General features: G+C 41.6%; 1 protein-coding gene across 1 annotated transcript; it reads left to right on the top strand.

The window, feature by feature from the left end:
- The first annotated feature begins 630 nt into the window (after nt 1-630).
- Nucleotides 631-21,827, top strand: TAF15 (TATA-box binding protein associated factor 15). The gene is made up of 16 exons (XM_054646973.2): nt 631-770; nt 4,463-4,499; nt 5,337-5,385; nt 5,570-5,660; nt 5,739-5,856; nt 8,399-8,682; nt 9,784-9,898; nt 16,279-16,313; nt 16,908-16,940; nt 17,451-17,560; nt 18,094-18,223; nt 19,635-19,724; nt 20,748-20,832; nt 20,917-21,002; nt 21,089-21,191; nt 21,461-21,827. The coding sequence occupies exons 1-16, from the start codon at nt 761-763 to the stop codon at nt 21,498-21,500; spliced, it is 1,416 nt and encodes a 471-aa protein (XP_054502948.1). The 5' UTR covers nt 631-760; the 3' UTR covers nt 21,501-21,827.
- The last annotated feature ends 303 nt before the right edge of the window (nt 21,828-22,130 follow it).

Below are 22,130 nucleotides of genomic sequence, written 5' to 3'. Positions count from 1 at the left end.
TGTTTTCTGAGTGCATGTGCAGACTGTCCCTAGACAGAAAGGTGCAACTGTTCACTTACCAACTCTCACAAGAAGGTGGTTTGATGCGAAACAAGAAATACAACTTCTAAAAATAATCAGATTAAGTAATCAACGTCGCTTTTGCTGTCTTCTCATTTCATGACTCTTCCTCTCTGAAGCAAACCCTCACGTTTCATAGAAGTGGCTCCCAAGATCATGACCCGTCCCTTTCTTTGGAAAACCATTCTCCAAGTTGATATTTGGCTTTTTTAGGATACTCAGAAACGCTGGCAAACCTTTCTTGTTTTTCCTTTAGGACCCAGATTTTGGATGTTTTCTCTAACTCCATTTAGCATCTGCTACAAACGCTGATGCACAAGTGGGGTACTGAGGGAAATAGGGGAGCTGCTGCTGCGGAAAGCCGGGCATGCAAACCCCCATTTCCCCCTGCGCACCCTGACCGTGCCCTGCGCGTTTATTAATTTAATTAATTTAATTAATTTAATCCTTTGACGCTGCGCCCGCACAGCCTCGCACCCTCTCCGCTCAGTACAAACCCCCCCGCCCGCTGTACCTTGGCACGGCCCAGCTCACCTCCCCCCCGCTTCCCCAGCGAGTGGTAGGCGCCGCGCGCTCTGATTGGCCGCCCGGCCCCGCAGTCCGCGCGAGCTGCGGGTGCCTCAGTGTGCGCGCGGCCGGCGCGGCGGGCGGGTCGCTCCCTGCGTTCCTTCCGCTCCCTCCGCCCCTCAGCGCCGCCGCCATGGCTTCGGGTAGGTGCCGCCAGCCCTGCCGGGCTCAGCGGGCAGCGGCGGCTCCGCTTCCCGCCGCCGAGCGCGGGCGCGGTGGGGCGCGGGAGGGCGGGCGGAGCGAGCGCCATGTGGCGCATGTGGGAAAGGCCGCGGCCATGTTGCGGGGGACGCGCCCGCATTTTACCTCACGCCCCCCCACCACCATTGCGCTCGGTGAGGGGGAGGGGAGCCACGCCCCCGCCGGTGGCCCCCGTGGACACGCCTCCCGAGGCCACGCCCCCTCCCCGGGGAGCCCCGTTGCGCGAGGCGCTCGGGTCACGCCCCTTTAGGCGCGGGGGCGTGGCCTGGCGGACGCGCCCCCCACCCGTGTCGCAATGGGGGGGCCCTGGGGGCAGGATCCCTGTGGGCTCCTGTGCTCGGGTGATGCTGGGGTGCACCCCTCCTTTTGGGGTTTAAGCCCTCCCTTTTAGGCCACAGCCCCCCCCAGTGTGAGTATGGACCCCATTTTGGTTCATACTTCCCAGTGTAGGCCCTTCCGTCTTGGGTTGTGTATCCCCCATGTGTGGGATGTGGGCCCTGTTTTGGTTCATGCCCCTCACTGTAGGCTCCCCCACTTTTGGGTTGTGTTCCCTTCCCCCTGGTGTGAGATGGAAGCTCCCCCTTCTGGGTCACAGCTCTTCTGTGTGGACCCCGACTTTGGGTTGTGGTTCCCCCATCATGTTGTGATGGGGTTGTGTGACCCCATCCCGGTGTGAGCTGGGGGTCACCTTTGTGTCGTGCCCCTCTCCATAACCTGCTTTGTGCGCTCCCCTTTAGATCAGCACCCCGCATGGAATGCAGGCACCTCCTCCCTTGGGTCTTGCCCCTCTTTCCATGGGCAATGCCCTCCTCTCCCTGCAGCAGAGGAGCCACCTTTGTGTCCCGGTGTGTGCTACCTTTGTGTCCCGGTGTGTGCTGTCTCTGTTCTGCCCTCTGTGTGCTCTCCACAGCGTGAAGTGGGGGGGGCTTCACCCCCTCCTGTGGGTTTAACACCTCCCTGGCTGGGATTGTTTTCCAGCGAGGCTTTAGCTGAGCACAGAGGCAGGATCTGCTCTCCCTGGTGACCTGACACAGCCCAGCCTCCCCTGGGGCCTCTCGGAGCACAATGTGCTGTTCCTTCATCCCCTTTGATGGCTGCTCCCCCGGCAGGGAAGCCTTGGCTAGGTGTGGGTACTGGTGTATCCCAGAGTGGGAGGAGGAATTCCAAGGCTGCCCGTGCTTTGTGGAGCGAGCCATGTTTTGTTGTGGTCGAGCCATTTTGGCGTTGTCTCGTGCTGCGTGTGTGAGTGATAGACAATACAAACAAAGCAAGGGCTGCTACAGGAATCCTTTCATTCAGGAAAAGCAAATGTGGCCAAAGGTACTAAAATGAGTCCAAATCACGAATTTTTCTATAAATGAGTAAAGCATGGCAGTAAATTACATCCACTTTCCCCTCATCTGTCAGCTACTGACCAGTGAAGCACCTTAGTGTCTCCTCTGTTTTTAGTGATGTTCAAACACGAGGTTCTTTTTCTTTGAGAGGCACTGCTGCTCCTTTATATGAATTACTTAATAAGAAAATCTCGGTTTTCAAATGTACACAGCAGATTGTTGTATCTTGAGAGGAATAAACCCCCTGGGCAGTGCAAGGTGATTAAGCTGCTACATCCCACTTCATCAACAGGAAATCCTTCCATGAACTTTGTAAGCATTAAAAAAAAAAATAGTCAGTGTAGGAATTTCCAGAATAAACTGTTATTTCCAAAAATCCTTACAGACTCTTGTCCCCATTGAGCCCACGAAAATAAATTGATCAGAAGTCTGTAAGAGGTCAAGCAGAGGATGTAGAAAATTGTATAAATAAAGGAAATTCCTCTACTTGTGTGTTTTCATATTGTACAGGTTCCTTATCTGGTTGCTTTCAATTTTTTTTCCAAAATGTTGTGGTTTGGTGGAAGTTTGTTAAGGAGAAGCTAAGGACATGAAATGCATTTCTTAAATTTATAGCTAATTACATCCTTACTCAAGGATGTAATTTTCTGATACTACCATTAATATTCTTTAATTAGCAGTATTAATGGCATATAAATGTTAAACCACAACCATGTTTCACAATGTGGTTACCTGCTTAATAGTAATCTTTGTGATCATTGAAATAGAAATTGTAAAAATTTTACTTTACCCCTTAAAAACAAACTTGAATTGCACCTCTACATTGGCTTTTTAATACAAAAAAAAGCAATGCAATATTTATGTAGCAGTGCAAAAGGAGGAGAAATTCACATCTAAGTGGAACTGCTTTATAGGACATGTGAAATTTAACCTTTCATCTCATGTTAGCTTTGGTAAATGTTTTTGTTACAGAATATGAAATTGGATACTTTGTGTTGCTTTGAGGAGATACCTTACCATTAAAAATGCTGTTTTGTGTGTGACTATCTGGGGTGATCCCCCCCCATCTCACATCCATCACCTCAGGTGATGCCCTCATCAAAGCTCTGGTTAAGTGTCTGTAACCACGGGCAGGATTGGATTTATGGCCTGCTGAGGGAGGTATAATGAGCACATTCAGCAATCTGATGAGTGTTTTGATTGGAAAATGGTCACAGTCATTTATGACATTTACCCTGCCTTGTAATTAATTCTCAGTGTCAGCGTTTTAGGCACTTCTGGGGGTAGAGGCTGGAGAGAGAATGTGGGGGGAAGGGTAAAGCTGGGCATGAGAAGCTCCTGATAGATTTTATTACACCGTGGCACAAGAGTATTTCTGTAAATTCTCGAAGAGAAATATTGCAGTGCTTATCCAGAAAGTTTGGGTTTTGACAAGAAGGTGGGAATTTCATGCAGATTTCCTCCTGCCTAGCAAGGGAGCTGGATGGAGCCTGAGCAGTGCAGGGGCTGGAAGGGCACGGGGCAGGGTGAGGAATTCTGCAGGGCTGGGATGGATGTGAGCTGAGGGAGCCTCAGTGCTCTGTGTGTGTGTGTGTGCTCTGTGTGTGTGTGTGCTCTGTGTGTGTGCTCTGTGTGTGTGCTCTGTGTGTGTGTTCTGTGTGTGTTCTGTGTGTGTTCTGTGTGTGTTCTGTGTGTGCTCTGTGTGTGTGTGTGCTCTGTGTGTGTGTGTTCTGTGTGTGTGTTCTGTGTGCTGCATCTGTCACGTGCTGCTCTGCTCTCTGCTGGGATTCTCCTCTTGCAGCAGGGGCAAAGGGAACTGTGGTGGCTCCTCCATCCCTGGTTTTCCATCTCCCATTCTGCCTGGGTTTGTGCCCTTTAGCTCAGCAGAGCTCTTTCCTAGAGCATCCCAAAAAGGGGTTCAGCTGCACTGACCTACTTAGCTTTGCTTGATTAATGAAGCTGCTGCATTCTGCTCATTGATGATGGCGCTGTACTCTATAGCCATTAGAGGGGTTGTACAGTTCTGGATATTTCAAAAGACTCCATGAAAATAGAATTCCTTCAAAAACGACATTTCCAAGTGTGTTGTGTCCCCCACACCCTGTGATCTTGTGCTGCTGTCATTCCACTCTTCATATTTTCACTTCTGTTAATGAAGAGGAAGCTTCATTCTGCAGGGGTAGTAGTTGTAATATCCAGTGTACTTGAACCTTTCTTCCTCTCCCCAGATTTTCCCCTCTAGTGAGTAGAGACTAAAATGTTCATTGGAAATTCTCAATATGACTTATTTCTTTTTCTAGATTCTGGAAGTTACAGTCAGTCTGGGGGCCAGCAGAGGTATGTGAGGATTTTTGTTTTGCTGTTAGCAATTACATCTGCAGACTAAAAGACCATTTAGTATTCCCTGCATGATGCCTGCTTGTTCAGGATAGAGTTATTGATAGGTGTTTGGAATTAAGGATGCAGAAAGCTTACACCTGGGCCTTTCTCAAGATGTCTTACAAAACAAAGAGAAATCACTCTGTATTCCTGAAAAGAAGACAATAGTCATGCAATGGAAATGGATGTAAATTGGAATGGCATCTGGTAACAGTGAGAACTTTTGAAATGACATGAATATAGAGAAATACTTTCCATGTGATTGCCTTAAGCTGTTCACTGAGATTTTAGCCAAAGGTTATGATATTTGTTACATGGCCCAAAGCTGCAGGGCATGTTTTAATCAGTGAGACAAGAGTTTTTATGGAAGTATAAAAATCATGGCTAATGCTGCCTGTGCTAATGAAGATCATGAGGCTCTGTGCTTGTAGCACTGCCTGAGTTTGGGTTTGTATCTCAGTTTGATGAGTTTCAGCATGTGTTTCTTCTGTCAGTTCATGAAGGCTTAAAGTGGCAGAATAATGAGTAAGTATAATATAAAATTACAGCAAACCCAGCTTTCATGTACTTAAAATTTATATTTGAAACACAGCAGAAATTAAAATAAGCTCTTCTGGCTTCTGACAGTCAATCATTAATTCATTGATGCAGTTTTAATATGCCTGAAACTGCAGCACTTGGATGAAACACCTATTTTGGAATGAAGAGAAACTCAGAGACACCAAAAATACCTTTACTTTCCAGCCTGTGTGGAGGGCACTCTAAGCATTTCCTAAATGCATTTTTCTCTTCCAGCTACTCGTCCTATGGCAATCAGAGCAGTCAGAATTATGGACAAGGACAGGTATGTTGAAAAAAACATTGTGGCTTTCAAAGCAGATGTTCCTTGAGTGAAAAAAAACTGTTCCTGGGCCAGGAAGAATTCCAGTCTCAGCTGTGCTTGATGTTTGCAGTTGTGTCTAGCCAAGGAAACTGTGATTTACTGCTGTGGAAGTTACACTTATTTGAGTACATTCTTGAAATTACAGGGATATTCTGGTTATGGGCAGAGTGGAGACAATTCCTCCTATGGACAGAACTATGGAAGCTATCATGGGAACTATGGACAAAATCAATCAGGTTTGGCTAGCTTGTTACATTCATTGGCAGGATTTAAAAGGTGAATATTGACTAAAAATTTTCTTCCTCCGTTTCCAGGTTATGGACAAGATTCCCAGGGATATGATGATGAATCCAATTATGAAAATCAGAATCAGAGCTCCTACAACCAGCAGTCCTATGGCAGCCAGGGGCAGCAGAAAGGGTCATCCAGAGGGTAAGGAGGCAGAGTTTATCAGTAGCTATTTAAGGTATTATCTAGTAGTTGTGCAGTCTTAGTTATAAATAATAAATAAATAGAGCTGTAATATATTTCTTGCTAACATTGCTGAGAAGAAGACAAATAGTTGGAAATCCACGTCCTTGAAACATGTTTAATGTCTGAAGGGGGGTACAGGAAGAATATTTCTTTGTGTAGGAAGGATGGGTGTAGTTGTTTTGAAGTCAAGCTATATGGGGACATGCACTTCAGAAAGTCTTTGGATTGTGGCTACAATGAAGAATGGGCTTGGCAGAGTGTTTTGATTAGGAGAAAGACCTATCAAATCCCTCTCCAATCACATTCTTTTGTATAAACTTACAGTGCTCTTTTATTAACTTCAAATAAGCTCTTAGCAATGGAACTCTTAGCTGCTCTCAGATTGCAGACTGCTTATCTGGCTCAGAATGCCTTTTCTTGAAAGAGAAAGGGCTCAAAAATGTCATGTAAGAAATATATTTTGGTTTTCCAACTAAGTAGAGTTCTCAGAACATGGTGGGTTTATATCCTCATCAGGAAATTAAATGTGCCCATACATGCTGCACTCTGTGCTATTGCAAATGTATTTTACTTGTGATGTTGTGTTGGATTCAATTTCAGGAGGATTAATGATACAGCTTTGAAAGTATGTTGGAAAATACAACCCAACTTCCCAGGATGACTAAAAAGGCCATTTAATGCTAGAATACCTCCCCTGTCTGCTTTACAGGCTCTGTGCCTCCACCCCAGGTCACTGCTTGTGTTAGAGCTTTGCTGAGCATCATGTGACCTCTCTGAAATACTCTGTTGAGTCCTAAACCTCATTCTTGTGTCCAAGGTCCAAATGGTTTTGTATTTTTTGCAAGGTGATAAAACAATCTGGTCTTGAGCAAAGCTCTGTTTGGTTCCTATTTTTGTAGTTCTTATTATAAAACATTTTAATATTTAAAAAAAAATCTTAAAATGCCAGCAATAGGTTCTTTCACTCAGATGTCATTTTTGCTTCTGTAACAAAGGCAGATACACAGTTAGGTTTTGTTTTGCTTTGTTTTCTGAGTATTTATTAGAGTTGTACAGAGGCAGTAATGTACTTTTTAACTCTGTAGATGTCCAGTAGAATAAAAATACAGCACATAGGTTCTCCAGCAAGTTTGTGATCTAGAAAATGAAGAAAAGACCTTGAAGGGAAGCTTCTCATTTTCGGGTTGTGACAAATATGGAGAAAGGGAGACATTAAATGGTAGCAGCTTTGAGGAGGGTACCACAAACCTGCAGCTGTCACATCCTAGAAGAGGGAAGGGAGGACAGCAAATAGTGGATGCTTCCAGCAATGCTTCCTTTGGTGGTGAAAGGCTAAAGCAGAGCTGACTTTTTTGAAGTGAAGATAATAACAAGAATCTTCACAAGCTGTTTACCACTGGGATTAGCAAGGTTAAAGCTGAGATCTAGGCTAGAAGTGGGAGAGAGCAGATTAAATGGTATTTACACAGATGGGATATTTTGGGATTGGTTAGACCCAATGCACTACATCTGAAAGTGCTTTGAAAAGCTGCTGGAAACTTCCTGGAGGCTCTTGTGGTTTTTTTCCTTTTCTCTGAGATACTTTCACTAGCAAGTAAGATTGCCAGATCCTGGAGAGTGGCAGATCTAGTGCCTCATCCTTCAAAAAAGGATGGAAGCAGGGGGGAAAAAGGGAAGAAAAGGTGGTAGAGGTCAGAGATTCTTTTCAGTTACTGAAAAAAAAGACAGCTAAGGCACAGCTAAGTACCTGGGGGAAACAAAGGAATGAGTAACAGCCAGTGTTCCCTGGATGCAATTTATTTCTCATAAATCTATATTATGCCTTGCCATGAAAGGCTAAGAGAACTATTGTCTCATATATCTAGATTTTCAAAATACTTCCATTTCTACTGAAGTAGGGTGGTGTAGGCAAGTGTAGTGTAGGTGAGGTTCCCTTGTGGTTGCTCTAAAGTCATTAATCTTAATCTTAGAGAAGATTTATGACTCCCTCTTGGAATGTAGAGCTGCATTGTGTTGGAGCATCCTGGATGTGATGCCTCTCAGTGTTTCTGATGAGGGCTGCTGGGATAGTTTAGATGGCACTGAAATGAGAAGAACCACAGGTATGTTAGAGGCCACCAGAACAGTTAGAAAAGTTCTTGATAAACTGTAGAAGGCCCAGAAGAAGAGAGGTTGCAATTCAGTGAAAGCAAAATGTTGGGAGTTTTTAGGGATCAAGTCTCAGCTGCACTGACCAGCATGAGCACTGAGGCTCTCCCTGCAGGTCCAGAGGGAAGGATTTGGTGTTCAGGAGGTCACAATCAGCCATTGATGGGACTGGGGAGAGGGGGGAAAGCAGCTGTTGGACTGGGACACCTCCTGAGAGGAGTGATGCTCCTAATTTACATAACGAAATAACTGCAATTAGGAAATTTTTAACAATGTCATGAATTTTCAACCATGATTTTCCTCTCTATTCTCTGAACATTTAGCTATTAATTCCAATTCTGTTTGTTTTAAGTGGAAGAGGCTCTTATGAACAAAAGTCAAACTATGGTCAGCACCAAAGCTCTTATGACCAGCAGTCAAGCTATGGACAAAACCAAGACTCTTATGACCAGCAGTCAAGCTCCTATGACCAGCAGTCGGGCTATGGCCACCAGGGCTCCTATGACCAGCAGTCTGGCTATGGCCACCAGAGCTCTTATGACCAAAAGTCAGGCTATAACCAGCACCAAAGCTCATATGGGCACTCCCAGCAATCCTACCAGTCCCAGAAGGGAAGCTATAGCCACAACAGCCAAGGTAAAATTGACTGCTTGAATTCAGTATTGGCTAATAAAATTGAGCAGGTCTGTGAAATGGTTGGATTTCCTTCTGCAAGCAGTTTTTGATTTGATGGATACTTAAATTTTTTTCCATGTTGATATTCTGGGGGATGTATATTAGTTAAGACTTTCAAAACATTGTTTTGAGATGGGAGATGAAAATCTCTTGAGGCCCCAAAATGGTTGCATTTAGGTATGTTAGAACAGCATTGCAGAGACTCTGTCCCTGAGTTCTGCAAATTCTAGATGGATTTTTTTTTTCCCCCAAGTTATTTTGAACCCTCTTCCTGCACGAGGGTGACATGTTTTGATCAGTCATGAAGGAGCTCTGTGAAATGGTTGGATTTCCTTCTGCAAGCAGTTTGATTTGATGGATACTTAAATTCCTTTCAATGTTGATATTCTTGGGGGATGTTTTATTTGTTAAAACTTTCAAAACATTGAAAGTAGGGAGATGAAAATCTCTTGGAGTCCCAAAATGGTTGCATTTAGGTATGTTGGAAGAGCATTGCAGAGACTCTGTCCCTGAGTTCTGCAAATTCTAGATGGATTTTTTTTTCCCCAAGCTATTTTGAACCCTCTTCCTGCACGAGGGTGACATGTCTTGATCAGTCATGAAGAGCTTCTGCACTTCACATTCCAGCTTTATGCTGTGTAGGTGAATTGTGAGATAGAAGGAGAAGTTTAAGATGAAGCCTTTTTTTGCATTAACTTCACACCAGCAGCACAACCCACTCTATTTATCCTTGTTCTGTCTTCAGTGATGTCTTTTGCAAACTGGGAGGACTGTATGGAAATCAAATGGAAAGTGTATTTTAGACAATATGTGTTTAATGTTTGGAAAGTGGAGTGTAATTACAGAGTGGTTTTTACATTCTGATATACTCAGTGACCCTGGAGATAACCGAGCAAAGTTGGTTTGTTTTTTTTTCCTTTTTGGCACAGAGAATGTCAGAGAGATTTAGGAGTTGATACATTTCAGATGTAAATGAAGAGGAGGTGGGAATTGCAGGGTGTGAATTTTCTCTGTGCTGCAGTTTGCACTACAATTGACTCTGTTTGGTTTGACTTCTCCCAGATGATCGCCGTGAAAAGAGCAGGTATGGAGAAGATAATAGAGGATATGGCGGGTCACAGGGAGGAGGTAGAGGGGGATATGACATGGATGGAAGAGGTCATATGTCTGGATATAGGTAAGTGATCTCATTCCAGTGCCTGCAGCTTGTTTCCTATTATTTAGTTATTCCTATTACTTGGTTTTCATTTTTGTTTATTATATGTCTATTCCTAAGGTGGTTCAGGTTTAGATTTCCAAAACTGGAAGGTTTCTAAAATTAAACCTTTCTGCACTGCACAGAAATGGGTTTTGCCTAGGGGAGCAGCTTTTACATTCACATAGATTGAGAGCAGGCATTTGATTGTTTGACACACAGCTGCATTTTATTTGCATGAGTTGCAATACAAGAACTGCCCCAGCCCATCACTTGTTTTCAGTGATGAGAAAACCAACAGCCAGTGATTGAGAAAAATTTATGAAATTCCTACCTAAGGTAGCTCACATTTACCAGGGAAGTATTTTGGCCTTGAATAATTTAGCAGTAAAATTATTTGTTCTTTGTTGCTTTTTTCAGTTATAAACTTCTGTGAAAATACACATCTTTTATTATTGATTTATTTGTCAGTCTGAACACGTTTATTTTGGGCAGATCTGAAACACTAACAATGCTGTCACCCCTTTCCCCATTGCCTTAGGCCCTGCACTGTCAAGAAAATTTATGCACATATTTAATTCTGTGCTTGCAGATGATCTCATGCCGAGGTCTGCAATTGGGACCTTGGCTTTAAAGCCTACTGAATTAAACATATGACATATTATTTATTAATAACTCACACAACTGGCTCCCCTTTGTGTCCCTCTGAGTGGCTGGAGGTGCACAGGGCTCACTGATGCAGGGCAATGTTGAAGCTTCCAGAGAGCTTTGAGGTGTTGCTTGTCAGCACCACTTACCCTTCAAAAGGCTGCACAGCTCTGGGTTATTCCTAAATTCCAGATTAAAAACTCTATAATTACACAGTGTTTTCTGTTGGAACTGATCTGATTTAAATAAAATAATCCACTACTTGGTTACTTTTAAATGTACTTATTTTTAAATCATATTTAAAATCTGTCTGCTTCTGAGTTGCTTCTAAATTGTACTTAATGGATTGTTTATCATGATGTAGGAGGATCTTACATCTTCTAATTAGGTGTGGTAACACAATTAGAAAATCATATTAGTGTTATTTTAGTTTGCTGTGGTTTATATAATATAAACTTAATGTATTTTTCTATAATATTTTTATAATAACCACAAATTTATATACTATAAATAAACATAAATGTATATAACAAATAATATCTATAATATATAGCACCTCACATAAAACAAAAATAACAAGCAAAATAATTTCTAAGTTAATTTTAATTTTCAGTTAAAACTGAACCTTTTTTTTAATTGGATTTACTTTGTGGATGAGGACTTTCCATATTCCTGTGATAAAAATTAAAAAAAAAAAATTCATAGCTTAGCCCTTTCCAATAATAGCAATGAATGTGAGCTTCAAAAAACACACTGCTGATAGAGTTTGTCACTTTGAAACAAACTTGGTCTTTGCAAGATAAAGTCAAATGTATTAATGTCTGTGAAAATAAAGCCTCTTGCCATATTTTTCCAAAATGTGAGGAAACTTTTGCTCACACATCCATGTAGATCATGGAGCCAAAAGAAGGGAAAGAGGGGAAGTGAATGAAGAAGTGGAGGAAAATTCAGGGAAGTGGGAAGGCATTTATTAGGAATTCTGTCTGCTTCTGTTGAGTGATGTTGGCTTTAATGGTATTTTTTGTGGAAGTTTTCTGGATCCTACAGTGTCATATATCTTTATTCAGTCTTTTTGCATAATTGTGACAGAGGATTCTCCTGACATATGTATTTTACCAGACATGCTTATTAGAGAAGTCTAAAAGGTTAAATTAAATAACAAACTCTATAATGAAGGGGAAAATAACTTGTAATAAGGTAAGAAATCATGTTTAGTCCTGTGAAAATGTGGGGTTTAAGGGCAGGGGTTCTTTGGGGGGATTATATTCTTGGGTTTCTCTTATTTATATGTTTATTTCTTGGGGGAAAATACATGTAGGAATATCAGGTTGATCTTCAGTAGCCACCATTTTCAGTTTTTCTGATCCCCTTTTAATTCTAAACCATGAAAATTCCGTAGTCATCAGGAGATAATCTAAAAATCTTGTCTGCACAGATACTTTAATGATGCTGTAATCACAGAATTCCAAAATGGTTTTGGGTTGGAAGGGACCTCAAAAATCAACTTTTCCCTCCCTCTGCCATGGGCAGGGACACCTTCCACTATCCCAGGGTGCTCAGAGCTCCATCCAAGCTTGCCTTGAGCAGGGCATGGAATAAGAACAGGCTTTGACTTTTACAGGCTTAGAAAATAACATGTAAAAATTGCTCCTTGACTTTACAAACAAATCAGCATCAAATGGGAGACCACAATGAATGGATCTCTTGTTCTTAGCTAATAATTATTCTTCCTTGTCTGACATTTAGACACAAGGAGAAGCTTTAGAGGTGTACTTTTATTCTGACAACCAGCTCATGTCCTGGACTGAATGCTTCCAGCACTCATTTTTCTTTAGTGCCTGTGTAAAGTCACCCAGCACTGAGAAGAAAATCTCCTTGGAGAAATTCCTGTTCAGAGTTTTTAACTGATATTAGTCTAGTGAAGAACACATGTTTTGTCATGTGTCAGAAGTTCACATTTTAGTTTTAATAACTTAAGGTTTCAGAATTATCCTAGAGATTTTTTTAATGGTCTTGAATTGCATCTTTTGGGATTTTAGTAGAATTTCCCCATCCTACTGTTTTGAAGCTTGAAAAATTTATGATCTTCCTAATTTTTATTCTAGCTAAGAAGTAAAATATTTCTCTTTTCTTCATAGTTAGAAGACTGTCATCTTTTGGTTAGAAAGCAGGAACAGCAAGTCTTGAGAATGCAGAGTTTTTCTTTAAGAAATTCACCCAATTTTTAGACTCCTCATCTGAAAACAAGGAATTAATGGTTACTGTGGCTGGGGGACTGAATTGTTTTGGTTAAGGCTGTAAGTGGGAAACACAGGAGCAAACAAAGCATGTGAGAGGAGCTTTGCTTTTGGCTCTGCTCACACAGCCTGTGCTGGGGGAACCACAGGGATGCAGTTCAGAAAGGATTTGCCATTGTGTGAGGATTTGTCATAGAAATCCTGACTTTGCTCAGCAGAGATTATTTTTTCTCTCTTGTGCAGATTTATGGTGATCTACTATAAACACAAACTACCTATGCAGCTTAATTTATCAGCTATTAGGAATGGGAATAAGTGTGATATAAAGAAACTGCAGCATAGTGCAGATGAGTTTTACAAGTGTGGTTTGTGTTCAGAATTGATATTTTGACTTGTAACAGATATGCTCGAGCTTAGCCTTATGGAGACTTTGGAAAAATGTGAACAGAGGCAATAAATATAAGCAAGGGAAAAAACCCCATCTGTCAGTGACTGTTGGTGCACTAAATATTCCTTTCTTGTTTGTAAAATACACTCTTAGGTGTTAGGGACACACTTGGTGAGACAGATCCATGTTGCAGGCTGAATTTGCTCCCTGATTTCTTAGTGCTGCTTCTGCCAGTATCTGATACTTATAAAACTGCATTTCTTGTATGTTGAACTCCCCATATTACCAGTACTTTAATTTAAAGAGATGTTCCCAGCTGGATTAAGCAATATCCAGATGCAGTCTAGTAGGGGATGATAAATCTATGATTGAATATGGGAGAAATGAACAACTGAGGACTTGGGGCAGCAAGTTCACACAGAGAGTGGTGCCCTGTCATCTTCTGGCTGCCTGCAGTTCAGCCTCTTATTTATTATCTTAGCTGCTGGCACTGCTGGATTTTAACTGCCTGTTTCTGTTTCTGACACAGAATATTAAGACTCCAAATTCCATCTGGTCACCCATGTCTGAGGTCTGTGTGCAGGCCTGGTAAAGCAGTGGGCTGTAAATGCTGCAGTTGTATTTTCCACAGGTTTTATGGCAGTAATGTGGGAACTAATTCAGTTGCTGAGGTTGAATTTTGGGTCTCAGTGAGGGGCAAATCTGAGACTGTGGCATCAGTTGATTGCAATTTCTGTGTTTGACTTGCTGCAGGATATCTGCCTGATCCCAGGGAGTCTTGGCTAGCTTTGCCCAGCAATTGCAGGAAGGTGACAAACTGCAGCTTCATAAATCACATATCAAATGCCACATAAAAATGTAGGAAAGCATTAATCCACTGTCAAAGGTGTCTATCAGTAGATTGTTCCAGATTTTTGTTGTGTTGGTCATGTGTGACTAAGCAGAAGACAACATGCTGAGGCATACTTGGGGCAAAAATGTAATTCTGTAGACATTAATTAAAAAACTGATTAAAATTATTGATTTGACTCGTTGGTGCAGAGTGCAGAACTGCTGTATCACAGAATTAAGGCATTGGACTGTGACTTCCTTTACATTTTGTATATTCAGCTCCTACTTTTCAGGATTATGGTGCACACATTTTCACCCCAGCATCCTACAAAACCTTCACTTCCAGCAAAATCCTGGATGTGTTGACACAAATTTACTTTGTGTAAGTTTTCAGATTGCTGGGGTTTTCTAACTGCCATACACTTCCACATCAGAAAATATATTTGTTCTGGATATTGCTGTCCTGATGAGCTGGGACCATAATCTGGGGTTGGAAAATTTTCATAAATTTTCATTTAGATGGTTGATATTATTCACTGTTGTTTTTTCTGAGTTCAAATCCCAGAAAAACAAGCATCCTACTAAAAATTGTTGTGTCATAATGAAGTTGGTTTTTTTTTAGCTGAAGTGAATTGGAGGTGGCAGAAAGGTATTTACAGTAAATTTTATCATCACCATTGTGTTTTTAATCATCAGTCCTTGAAAACAGCCTTGAGTAAAGACCAGCACTGATGCTGCATGTAAAATCTTTAATGAGCAGAGTGGATTAATGAATAAATGACACTGCAATTTAGCATTCAGATTTCTTCTGTGGAACAGCAATAAAATCTGCAGCAGCAAAAATTTTTTTTAAGAAAAGTCACTGTAAAAGTAATGTTGTGTTGTGCCAAACTGTCCCAGGTGTCTGTCACCCTCCAAAGAGTGTCTCTTAATCCAGGTTTGATAATAACCTGTTGAAACTTTATTTGGTCCTCACTTTGGGCAGATTTTCTCTCATAAATGTTAAGTATCAGCAGCTTCCATTTATGACTTTCCATTTGCTGTAACAGATGGACAGAGTGCCAGAGAAATGACTCCCTAATTTTACTGCATTGCCTTTTGATGGTGCTTGTGTGCCCTGATTGGGCTGATGTGTGAGCAGACAGATGGAGTTAACACCTGGAGTGATTTCTGGTCACAAAGTGCTTTGCTGAGGAGGTACAATAGCTCCAGAGGCTGCAGATATTTCTCTGCAGCAGGGTTTGAGCTCACACTGGTGGGTTTGAGCTCCCCTCATGGTGAGAAAGCTCTTGGGACGAGGTGATCCTGCCTGATTTTGAGGTGGCAGCTGTGTCCCTCAGGACAAGGAGGACAAGCAGACATTTGTACATGGAAGTATGAGAGAGTCCTTCTGACATTTGGTTATTGACTTTCTAGAAAACCCAGTGGTTTTTTTCTGACAGCTCTGAGTATTGATTATCTTATGTTCATAACATGGATGCAATTAAAAATGCTGCTGTGAAAAATCCTTCCAGTACAAACCTATCCAGTGAAAAAAGAGTGAGGGTTTATTTTCATGCACATAATTGGAGGCATAACCACCTGTTTTAAATCCCCTTTTAACCTCTGAAAATTGATGTGTGTATTCTCTTAACTTGGTCTACATTTTGTGCCACAGGTTTCAGAATGAATGAAATAAAACTTCACGGCCTCTGCTTTTGAAGCTCACATACACACACACCTTCTCTGTAATGCCAAGTGCTGTAGTACAGTAGGTCCCCACAGACCCTTGCTCAGAGAATGGCTCATTCTGCTAATTTACCCCCTCTATTATGAATGCATAACAATAGAGATTAATTTTAGCTCTTTTGACATCGAGGAAAGTACTAAAGTACTAATTATTCCAAAGTAGCAATTACATCTACAATTAAAGCCCACATTAATCTTCATGAAAATACCATTTTTGTTTTAAACCCCAGTTTTGAATAGCTGTTATTTTGGCTGATGGGATGGGAGAAAGTATTGAACCAACCACATGTGTATGGGTTAGTTTAAAATACTCCTTAGGGCTTGTCTTCTCCAGTGCAGCACCCTGAGAGATTTTCTTTTTTTGTAATTTAATTTTTGAACATGAATGGGTAGTGAGGAGAACATAGACATGGTGCTTTAGCTGCCAGACAGTAATTCTCAACTTGTCATCAGTTAACTGTAGATTGAGCCTTGGGCTCAGCACGTAGAGACTTAAGGAAGAAATCATTTCTTCAATTTTTCCTCTGCAGTGGTGGTGACCGTGGTGGCTTCAAAAATTACGGTGGTAAGTGCCGAGTATCCAAAAATGTTTCAGTGGAAATTCTTTATAAATCTAAAAGCCACCAATATCTTGTTACTATCTAGTAGAAGCATTATAGAGTTTTGGTGAGGCTGGTGTGTTCACGAGTTTTAATAGCCAAACTTGTAGCAATAAACTGGATTTCTGCTTTGTCAAATTGCATGAGAGAATTTGTGGAGACAGTGACGTTCACCGGATTTTTTTTTTTCTTTTCTTTTTTTAATTTTTGTTACAAATGCTTCTTAGAAAGGTACTAGAGGTAGAAAAAAAAAAGTGGGAAACTGCTTGGTGATGTGACAACCAGCATTTGCAAGCAAACACCAGCACAGCATCAGTGTGGCAAGTGCCACATGCTGCAAGTTAAAGAACACGTTAACGTCCTACAGACGCCTTCTGTTGAACGTTTAAATCTAAATATTCTCTAAATCTCTGGTGAATGTCTTAGATCTTAGATGCATTGCATACATTCTTTATATATTTTCTTGTTGCTAAAAAAGGTCACTTGAATGTGTTGTGCTAAAAATAGTCCTTTTTCTTTCTTTCTTTTTTTTTTTATTTTTGGTCAAACCCGTATCATAGGTCAAAGGGATTATGGACCGAGATCAGATGCTGGTAAGGAAACAAGCAGTGAGTGGGAGTGGATTGTAGCTCTTAGGTCACTGCTTTTAAAATGTTTATCTGGAAAGATGGATGTGATTGCAGTTCCCATGGCTCAAGAGAAACTTAGCCTAAAGCATGCCTTCCTTGAAAGAAATATATTTAATTAAAGTGCATGTGAATTTTTGGATGTTAATACAGCAAGTAAGAATTTCCTGTTGAATTCTGAATGTGCTTGAGCCAAGCAGCTGCTTTAACTGTCATCACACTTCTGCTAAGCTTGTGTTATTTAAAACACACACTGTTCTGGTGGGTTGGGATGCCCAGCTGCATGAATGTAAGTCAGGTCAGCTGTCCAATGTACTCAGTTGATGGTGTTAACCTCAAAATTAAGCTCCCTGCTCCTCTTTTATTTCACACAAAATGTCTGTGGGATTTAAGGGTCTTCTACTGGGCAGCACAGAGCTGAGCTCAAAGTATTGCTCCCACAAAAACACATGGTAAATGTAGCTTAATTTTCCACAGATTCAGAGTCTGACAACTCTGATAACAACACCATCTTTGTGCAAGGACTTGGAGAGGATGTTTCAACAGATCAAGTGGCAGACTATTTCAAACAGATTGGTATCATAAAGGTATGTGACATGAGAAATCATGGGTCAGAAAGAAGGGAACTGGTGGAGCTGGTGTACTGGGAGTGTGCTGGTATCATTCAAGGCAGAGTTCTCTCTGACTCCCCAGCAGCTGTAGATAATATTTTATCTGGGTTCCCAGCTGACAGCTCATTTGTAAGCTGGCAGCACTAGCACCTTTCTCCTAGTGACATTTAGGTTGCATTGTGTCTCTTCTTTAGTCTTTATAGCCCTGACACTCTATCCATTGTGCCACCCTCGTACTGCAGCGTGTGTGCCTCTGTTCTGGGGCTGCTGCTTCTGGTTCTGCCATTCTAAATTAGGATTTTGTGCACTTGACCTCATTTTTTTGTTAAAACTGAGCCCATCATTACTTCATGGAGAACAGCCAGTCAGTATCCTTCAGTCAAATCCCTATTTCTGCAGGCCAGCTCCAGGAGAATATTCTCACTAAAGATACTTAGTGTTACAGTTTATGCTCTGAACTGATTTCACCACTGTTTTTGCTATGCCAAGTGTACAACCTTTCTTTTCAGACCAACAAAAAGACTGGCAAACCCATGATAAATCTGTACACAGACAAGGATACTGGCAAGCCAAAGGGAGAAGCCACAGTATCTTTTGATGACCCTCCTTCTGCTAAAGCAGCAATCGACTGGTTTGATGGTGGGTGAGACTTAGCTGTTCCTTTGGCCATTTTTGAATCTAACAGGCAGTAGAAGAAGCAAATCAGTTCCCTTTTTGGAGGCCCAATGCTGCTATTTATGTAGCTTTTGGCTTGGGTTTTTTGGTTTTGTTTTTGGGAGTTTTGGTTAGGGTTATAGTTAGTTTGGGGTTTTTTTTCCCTTAAACAAAGAGGTATATTTCATGGTTTCTTGTGTGTGTTGGATTTCTCTCATTTCATTAAGCAGCAGATAGTGATTTAGACCAAAAATGTGCAGTGAAACTGAGGGTTTGCTGCTGTACCTCAGTCACCCATGCACAAGGTACAAGAGGTGGTGTTTGTGTCACCTCTTGTTTAGATCAACAGGGCTGTAATCTGTGTTAGCAGCTGAAGGGATTCCCTACAGTCTTGCATTGATATTTTTAGTGTTGTGGGAGCATTCTTAGAGTTTGGGAATGGTTCTGGCAATCTTGTGCTGAGTGTTGTATATGCACAGTGAAAAACAAGGTTTTAAAATTGTGGATTTATCCCAGAATTATATTGTAATGTAAAACATTGCAATATGTAATGTTTTACATTACAATATAATGTACATCATTTACAAATGATGTAAAACTCCTCAGTAAAATGTAAAATATAATGTACATCATTTACAAATGATCATTTACATCATTTACAAATGATGTAAAACTCCTCAGACTGCAGGAAGTACAGTGACACTCTTGTAGTAATAAACTCAAGGGGGTGAGGGAAAAGTACCTTTTCCTGTCACCTTGTGTGTTCACAGAATTTTAGTGATACTGGGTAGAAACAAAAGGTCATGCTCTGCATCTGGTGGGAAATGATGCTGCTTTAAAAAATTGGCATGGCATGCTTGTCTGAGTTTGTATTTGCTAACAAAATGCAAATTGACTTTTGTTTTAGAGGGTAAGGCAAATATGACTATATTAGGCACATGTGCAGTGCTGTTTGTCTGTGATAAACATTGCATCTATGAAGAATCCAGTCACTGAAAATCATGAACTTTATTTAAATACACTTAGTTGAGTTTTGGGCTGGCTATTGAGTGGTACAAAAGCCTTGTTGCCTTGGTTGAATTACAGACAGTTCAAACATCCAAACTGCTTCCCCATGAGCATGGCCAAAAATCTTCTAGACATTCTTATGTCTTTAAGTTGCAACTTACAGATCTCATTTAAACTAAAATATCTGTGGGTTTGAGGAGAGTTTAGCAAGTAGATCAGGGCTTCCATCTCACCTTTGGACCAGTGCTTTGAAAACCAAGAGATTCACTGCAGCTTCCCTGTGTCTCAAGAGTTTTGTGTTCAGTCTGGGTGTGCAAATCACTTCTGCTCTGCTGGGTTTGCTGCTGTGTTGTTGGGAGCTGTATTGATCCTTTCTCTCCTCCCACAGGAAAAGAATTCAATGGCAATGTTATCAAAGTTTCTTTTGCAACCAGAAGACCTGAATTCATGAGAGGAGGTGGAGGTGGCGGGCGTCGAGGTGGGACTAAAGTCTGTAGAGTCCTTGGTTTTGCACAGTTAAATGCTTTTGCACTATGATTGATTTATTAAAGAGAAGTTGACTTTGAAGCAGTGATTCATCAAATATATGAGCCTTTGGGATTCTGCCAGGAAAGGGAGTAATAAGGATTGAACCCAGTTAAGTAAACTGAAATCTGTAATCTCTTCTGCACAGCACAGAATTTATGCTTTCCTTTAGAACTGGAAAGTCTCCAGGTCTTGTCTGCCTTGCTTTTAAAGAGAAAGTGTAACAGGGATGTTGAGCTGTACCATCCCCACATACATAGGGGGGAATTCCCAGTGAGTATTTGCTTGTTACAGCAAAGCTCTGAGATTCTCTCTTTCCAGCTGGGATAAAGCAGGGTACATAATTCAGCTGCTGCTGATTTGGAGCAGCATTTAGATTTCTGCTTCCTTTAATCAAGGCTGTATCAATCTCCCTGATTCTCTGCATATACAGTTTTGTCAGTAATCCACTGGGTATTCATTACCATTTTCCAGGAATCATGCTTTGGGCAGTGACTGTCAACAAATTATAGTTCTGAAATCAGGCATTTCTGTAGACTGATGGAAAAGGATTCTTCAACAACTTCACTTGGTATAAAAGTTCTTAATTTTGTGATGCAGAAAACAAGAACATTGTCCCTCTCCTTGTGTCAGAATCATCCTGGGATTAATCCAGACTTCTTTCATTGTTAAATTTTTGTTCTGTGCCCAAGTCTGGCCATAAATGACTGATCTTATACCTTGTTAAATCTTTCAGAAATTTTATTAATGCATGTAGTGGGTTTGTATTTACCCAGTGGCAATTCAAGCAGATCAGGTTTCCCTTTACTGCTGAAAAAGAATTTATTATAAATAGTGGGAATATATTTGCATTAAACACTCCTTCCACTTGAAAAGTGTGTCTGTCACTGAGGGTCTGAAGGCAGTGACAATCTTTGATACCTGTTTGTCATGTGCAGTTCACAGAACTTTATTCTGATTATAATTTTATCTGCAGGTTCACGAGGTGGCTATGGAAGAGGTGGGGGCTTCCAGGGTAGAAGTGGGGAACCAAAAAATGGTGATTGGGTTTGTCCTAACCCGTAAGTGTCATTTTAATTGGGATGGGATGTTCCACGTGTGCTTCACCTTCACAGCTCAGTCTGGGCAATCCTTGTCTGTTCCAGGTCCTGTGGCAACATGAACTTTGCTCGCAGGAATTCCTGCAACCAGTGTGGGGAGCCCAGACCAGAGGATTCACGTCCATCAGGAGGTGTGCAAAAGCAGCTTACACCTCTTGAACATTTCAAGTGTTCACATCACCTGCAGAAGCTGATGCATTTCCATGTTTTTCCCCAGATTTCCGTGGCAGAGGTGGCTATGGAGGAGAGCGGGGCTATCGAGGGCGCGGCGGCCGAGGCGGCGACAGGGGAGGAGGCTATGGGGGCAAAATGGGAGGGAGGTAAGAGCAGCCTTTGCCTTTGCCTGGCTCTGGGATTGATGGGGGGGACTGTGGGAAAAGTGTTGTTTATGTGTGCAAGTACAACTGCCATGAAAATATTCACTACAGACAGGAGCTTCCAGAGAGAGCCACTCAGTCTGTTGAGTTTTGGGAATGTTTCTGGATGAGGCTCTCTGTAAACACAGAATGTCAGAAATGTTTGACTGAAGGGACTGTTTGTTATTTGCTTCATTTATTACTTCCTTAGAACCTTTTCTTTGCCTTTCCAGAAATGATTTCAGAAATGATCAACGCAACAGACCATACTGAAGACCACTGTGAATGTTTTGTTTGTCTTCTTGATGCGTTTGATAGTGAAATTGCCTGCAGCTTCACCCATGGCCTCTTTCGATAGTGGAATTGAGTGAAACTAGATTTTTATTTTGGTGGGAGGGACTGGGGTGGTTTGGGAGGATTTTTTTTTAAGCAAGACATTGAAATTTAATCCTAATTTCCACATTCTCCTCTTTTCTTCCCCCCCCTCACCCCATACCTTTTCAACAGGCCCTAAGAAGGAAAAGATAAACTGTAAAATATTGCCAAAATATGAAGTGTTTTGTAATACAACAATAAATGCTGATTGTTTTATTTGTGAAATCCTACTGTTTCACAATTTCTTGAGTTGCATGCATTTCCTTACATATTCCCAGTGTTCCTGGGGTATGGTTTAAGCAGTAAATAGGCACTTGTTTGGAATGGCACTGCAGCTCTGACCCCAGCTCTGTGTGTTCATAGAATCTGCAGGCAGTACAGTGATGAGCCTCCTTGCTGTCCATATCCTCTGGCCTGGATTTGCAGACTTGTCCCCTGCTCCTTTCCTTTTTCCCTCCTCTGGTGCCTGCAAACCTTGCCCTGCACCCTGAGGGGAGCAAGCAGAAGCAATGTGAGTGTGTTCTGCTG

Source organism: Agelaius phoeniceus, chromosome 20, assembly GCF_051311805.1.
Source record: "Agelaius phoeniceus isolate bAgePho1 chromosome 20, bAgePho1.hap1, whole genome shotgun sequence".
Lineage (NCBI taxonomy): Eukaryota > Metazoa > Chordata > Aves > Passeriformes > Icteridae > Agelaius > Agelaius phoeniceus.
The sequence above is the reverse complement of the archived record's forward strand: the minus strand, read 5'-3'. Positions and strand labels throughout refer to the sequence as shown.